Raw genomic sequence first — 6,311 nt, 5'->3', positions numbered from 1 at the left:
TATATTACTTTGACTATAATTTTTTACAAACTAAATAAAAACATAATATGTCATGAAATGTATTGTTAAATGGATATCAATATAAATTTTATAATACTCCATATCTATTTTTTAAATAATTTTTACTAATGTTTAATTATATATAAAATAAAGTACAACTAGTGTACGGCCTGTGTGCTAATTTTGATTGTGTTAGTTATTCTGGGACAAAAAGAATATTAGGGCCTGTTCTCTTCAACTTATTTTCAGTTCAGTTTAGTTCAGCTCCAATAAGTTCAGTTCAGTTCTTATCTTAATTTCCTTCTCTTATAAAATATTCAGTTTAGTTCAGTTTAGCTCCAATAAGTTCAGTTCAGGTTTAGCTCAGTTCAGTCAATCAGAACAGGCCCTTAGACTACTCAAAAGTTTAATCTTTAAGACTCGAACAGGCGAACGAATGAAAATACTCGTCAGACTGGTGGTGCTAGGACTAGATTGAAAACCGATCCAAAACCTCAACTAGATTAGTTTTAGATTTTGTTTATTTGTGAGGTAAATATACACCTCTTGCAGAATAATCAAATGACAAAACAAACCACAAGCAAGTTCCACTATCACTTTGTTCATTGTCACCCCAACACAAGCAATATGATATATTCCTCAAGATCAACAATACACTAGCAATATCAACACATAAAAACACATCAACATATAGCAATGTACGAGCACAAACAACCAAGTAAAGAACACACAATAAGAAATGTTACATAAACACAATTTCAAGTCTCAGAAGTGGGTACTGAATTTATTCAACAACAACAATCATAAGAGCTTAACTGCGGCGTAAGAAATTGAGACAACATCACCAAGAACAAAGTTTTATTTGCCGACAGCTATAATTAACTCACAAATCATAGCAGCAAACGACAATGATAACGTTGAAGATGAAGCCCTTAATCTAACGGAAAGTTGCCAAGCTCAATTTCTAAAGAATTTTGGACCAAACCCAAGGATTTTAAAAAAATACACCATACATAGTAAATTAAATTTCTCGACTCAAAAATGAGATTCAACTCGATCTATAATGATCCATTTTTCCGACACGGATCAGGTTTTGACCACCCCAAAGTCCACCCTAGTCCCCTACGTATATATATACTCAAACTTTTCCCATTCCTTTGTTTTTGAAGTACTAGTATTTAAACTAATCAATTCATGTTTACTTTTGGCGCAACAATACTCACCATTCCAATTCACCATTTCAATGCTACACAAGCCGTTTGTACGGAGTAGTTTTTTGTTTTTGAGGGGAAAGAAGCTGTTGTAGTTAATCTGTATTCATCATCATTCATCAACAATTAACCTTTCGATATCTGCTACGGTGCTACCTGCATTTCAGACATCTGCTTCTACAATCTACACTTAGCTTAATTCAGTGGATTCTTGTAAATTTCGGTAATTTCGATTGCTATTTATCTTTCCAATTTGAAGAATTTCCGCTAAATTTTGATTTTCATCATTTATATTGTCTTCAATTTGAGTAATTTAACTTTGATTTCACTAAATCTGTCACATATTCACAGTATTTTGACCAATTTTCTTGTTTAATCGAGTGTTTGCATCTCGGAGTAGTGAATTGATCATAATTGCATTGTTCTTGAGAAGTTGAGATTTTTTTTTTATTTTTACTTAGGGTTATAAAAATGAGAGAAAATTGTCATTTTCGGCATGACTTTGTTTATTTTTGCTTTAATTTGAAGTACTCATATTAAAATGATTATAGCTAATTTTCTCATATTTGTGAGGGTTTTAAACTGTAATTCTTAAGAGCACAAGGTGTTTTGAGCCTAAGTGTGAATCTTGTCTCTTGGAAGGTTAACATGATACTTGATAAACTTGATCATACAGGTGTCAATTGTCAAGTTGGATAGTTTACGATTTTGGTTCAAAATGAAGTGTCGAGTGTCTACACCTATATTGAGGTCTTAGCATTGGTAATTGAGGGGAAGATAATGAAGATTCCAAGTATCAACGAGGTCGTCTCTACTTCGGGGCGTTTAACAACCCTAAACTGTGTATGCTTCTTCTTTCTTATAAGTTTGTTTACAGTTCCTACTTCTTGACGAATGAATTTAAACTCTAGCTGTAACTCTATACCAATTTAACATCTTAAGAACTTAAGGAAGTGCTTGAGGTTTGAAATTAGATTAAAATCCTTTGGAAGTAATATAACTTCACCTACTGGCTACTCTGAAAATCGATTTTGAAGTTTTTTGTGTGTTTTTATATGCTTGTGATATTCTAATCTGTTTGTTATCTTAATATACTTATTTTTGTTGCTTGGATGTCAAAAAACATGTTAAAAACCCGTATCTTTTATACCCCTTTGTTTAGATATATTCTTGTATTTCTATTGTACTTATGTTTTAAGGCCATAACTTATAAAGCTTTTTACTTGACTGCAACGATAAATTTTAAGGCAGAGATTAGGAAACATTTCGTTTTGCTATTTTTCATCTCTCTGAAATAAGTTAATTTGAAGGTTAGTTAATTTTGTGACAATGAAGTGGAATCATCAGACTTCAGTTAGCTTGCTTATGAAGTAATAGAGTTCAGTTGATTGAAAACCGTTTATCCCTCCTAGCTAGTGAACTTTGATTTAAACTAATACTGCTTTCTGTTTGTGAGAATTCAATTTCACTTGATGTATCCTCTACTTGAGCTATTTCATTTCTTGTTAACTTTTCTTAGTGAGATAATTCCATTGGTATTGTTGTGAATCTTGTGATCTAGAACAAGATGACTACAATTTTGTTTCATTACATGTTTAGAAGCAGTGTTGAACATGCATTTTATTACACGAATTTAACAATGTTGAATACAGACAAAAATACAGTACATGAACTGTGTGAAAATATCAAAATAGCACTACACAACTTGGGATATTGAGCCTTCTGGATTCAAAGCAAATTGAGATTCTCGTGAAATGGTCGCAGGTCATCATCTTGTGATGTGCATAATGAAAGAATCTATTTCTACACAAGAGGTACCACCTTCAGCAACTGATGTTCGGACAGCATCACCCAGTTCTGCAGCCTTTTTTTGCATCTCCTTTCCGTCCTCTGATGCCATCAATCTTCTCAATGCATTCTCTATAGTAGCTGACGTCACTAGGTCAGCACGGTGAGCCCAATCCCTCACCAGTGTACCAATTCTTAGCACTTCTGTCACCAAAGTGGCATTCCTGGGTTGATCGGAATGCATGGGCCAAGCTGCCATTGGCACACCCATGCTGATGCTCTCCATGCATGAGTTCCACCCGCAGTGACTCATGAAACCACCTATGGATGGATGTGCTAGAATTTGCAGTTGGGGTGCCCAGTCTCTTACCACCATTCCCTTATTTTCCAGTCTCTCTTCATACCCTTCTGGTAGCAGAGGATTTCTCAAATCACTTTTGGAATATACATCAGCTTTATCGGCTCTTCTAAGTACCCATATGAACTTTTGTCCACTTCTTTCCAAACCCAGCGCCAACTCCATGATTTGCTCATCAGTCATTGAGTTTGTTGATCCAAAAGAGACATATATCACCGAACTTGCCTCTTGTTCGTTAAGCCATTGTAAGCATATATGTCTATCATTTTTGCTTTCCATTTCCACTGGATTCAAAGGTCCAACAGCAAAGTACTTCATCTCAGGGTTTATTGAAAGGTTCTCCAATAGTTGGACATATCTACCTTCTATCAGCCTTGATGTGTTGCAAAGCGTTCCAGCCTCAAACCCCAAAAGTTGATGTTGTTTGACCAAGAAGTTGATAACCTTTGTCGTTAAGCACCCTTCATTTGAAGGAATGCATTTTGGGACATCAAATTCTAGGTGAAAAGGTTTTTTAGGTAATATTTCCCACACATTAAAGAACTTGGTAAAGGCAGAGGTGGGAAGGAAGGCATATGATTCAGCATTTGGGATGACTCTTACATCTTGGATCACGGAAGTCATTAGATTATCAAAAATGACGATGATTCTCCTTAACTTTGTAGAGAGTTCTTGTAAGAGTTGGGAAATGGGCTGACGGAGATGCATAGAAGCATCAAATAGTGGTTCAAGGTTTGTAGGGAAAAAGGTGGAGGGGTTGGGATTGGGTAGGGGCAAGCTATGAGGAGGGATTTGGAAGTCATGGAAATGGATTTTATTTGAAGTTTCAGAGTCCCAACCATGGAGTCGGAGCTTAACTTGGTGGTTGTGGCTGGCAGATCCAGCATAATGAACTGGTAATCCATAGGAGGTTATGAGATGACAGAGATGGAGGAGCTGGTTCAAATGGCCTTGGGCTGGAAAGGGTACCATCACCACAGCCACTTGATGGTGTTGTACTTCATTTTGCTTGCCTACTTTATTGTAATTTTGGTCTTCCATTTGGGGTTAAGTTTTGAGGGTGAGTATAGGAAGAATTATGATTTTATACTACTCATGATAGATACAAAAAACCTTTATTAAATTATGGTTACTTGTCATACGCTCAATTTTGTTTAATATTAATTAGCGGCAACTTGTTGCTCCCTCTTAGCTATTGTCAATAAAAGAAAAATAAAAAAAAAACTTACTGCTGCCTCAATTCTTACCTCACTGATTTTGTCATGGCCCCTTGCAGTAAGATGGATTTTATGATTGGATTTTATAACATTTATAGGCTGGTGTGTTTTTTTTTTTTCATGTTTACAGGTTGAAGTTGTCGTACATTTCTCATTATTTTTTTGTAAGTGTCAATCTTTGTACTCTGTATTTATGTTTAGTGCCATAGTATGCATACGTGACCAAAGGGCATTAGTTGAGGGTCATTTTGCTTCTTGCACGTCTAAAGCTGTAGTTTTTTTGACTTATTCAAGTAGTTAGTTTCGTTTAAATAGGGTTTACTTGAATTTTTATATAAACACTAAGTTTTTATTTTTTATTTTATTTTATTTTTATTATTATTTTTTTAATATTTCTTCTTCTTGTTTGGTTTTTTTAAAAAAGTTATATTTTCAAGTTCGAAAGTTTGTAACTATTATGACAACCTGCTTTCTGTTTGTAAGAACTCTTAAGTCAAGCCGTTAAGGTTGCTCGACTGACATATTCTCAACTACCATGGACCCCTAGTGTGAGCCTTTTTACATATTTTCTGATTTTTCTCAGTCTAGTCATGATCTAGAGGCAGGTGACTATGCCTATAAGGTTTAGTTCATGGAGATTACAATGCCAAACACTAAGCAGATCACAATAGTAGATTAGTAGGATTAAGGAACCATAGAGAAGCTAGGCGCTTGCATATTAAGTTATTATGAACCACGGATTTATGTATGGACTAACAGAGTAACAGTTATATGTAAATGGTGAATTTGTGAAATTAGCATAAGAAAAAGCATAAATTGGACTCAAATCAATCTCATTTTATTTTTGTCCTGTGTTACTCTGACATAGTTTTTATTATCTGTGCCTCCTTTGATAATTGATGCTCGAATAGCTTCACCTAGCTCTGCTTCCCTTTTCTGCATTGTTTGAATTTTTTTGGATTGGATATTAGATTAGTAGGATTAAGGAACCCTACAATGTCTGCTGATATGTGAGTTCTCTAGGGTTGTAGGTTGAAGCTGTCTTATGCTTCTCTTTTCGTTGTAGAAAGTGTCAATCCTTGTATTCTATGCTTGTTATCATAGTAATTCATAGATGATCAAAAGGCATTTGCTGCGGGCCACTTTTCTTCCTGCACGTCTAAGCTGTTCCTGTTTCAAGAAGTATGTTCTGTTAAAATTAGGTTTAGTTAAATTTTTTTTATTTGCAACGTATAAGCACGATTAAAATTGATATTCTCATTTTCCTTTTCTTTTTATTTATTTATCAAATTTTATACTCTTTATGTTTACTATGGAGTAATTTATGTTCCATATGTCCCTAAATGTTTGCCCAATTTCCTTTTTGGTTTGTCCATTGAAGATTACCCCATATTATTATGGGACCACTTTACTTTTACACCAACTATTTTTGGTCCTACCATTTTCCCTCATCAGCTTTTTCCAACAAAATATTAAAAGAGCAACTTCATTTTTATGGGGTTAAAACTAAGGTACGGGGAGTCGGGGAGAGTATTGTGCTTCCTTAAAACTTACGTGTGTTCTAACTTGTAAAGTTTTACATGCTCAAACGGAATTGGGATTTGTCAAGGAATGGTATACTATGCTACAAAAGTCAAGAAAAGTGTAAAGTTGGAAATGGGAAATAAACTCTAGGATTCAGTAATTGGAAATAAACTCTGAAAATTGGATAATAGTGCTCATGAAAAGGAAAATAGT

At 34.6% G+C, this 6,311-nt stretch overlaps 1 protein-coding gene across 1 annotated transcript; it reads right to left on the bottom strand.

Moving 5' to 3' along the window:
• Positions 1-2,907: 2,907 nt before the first annotated feature.
• LOC145582406 (zeatin O-glucosyltransferase-like) lies at positions 2,908-4,495 on the bottom strand. Its single transcript, XM_081639402.1, has one exon. The coding sequence runs from the start codon at positions 4,396-4,398 to the stop codon at positions 2,980-2,982; it is 1,419 nt and encodes a 472-aa protein (XP_081495528.1). The 5' UTR covers positions 4,399-4,495; the 3' UTR covers positions 2,908-2,979.
• Between the last annotated feature and the right edge of the window lie 1,816 nt (positions 4,496-6,311).

The sequence above is a fragment of the Chenopodium album genome, chromosome 15 (genome assembly GCF_948465745.1).
Source record: "Chenopodium album chromosome 15, dcCheAlbu1.1, whole genome shotgun sequence".
NCBI lineage: Eukaryota > Viridiplantae > Streptophyta > Magnoliopsida > Caryophyllales > Amaranthaceae > Chenopodium > Chenopodium album.
Note: the sequence above shows the minus strand (reverse complement) of the source record. Positions and strands in the feature narration are given on the sequence as shown.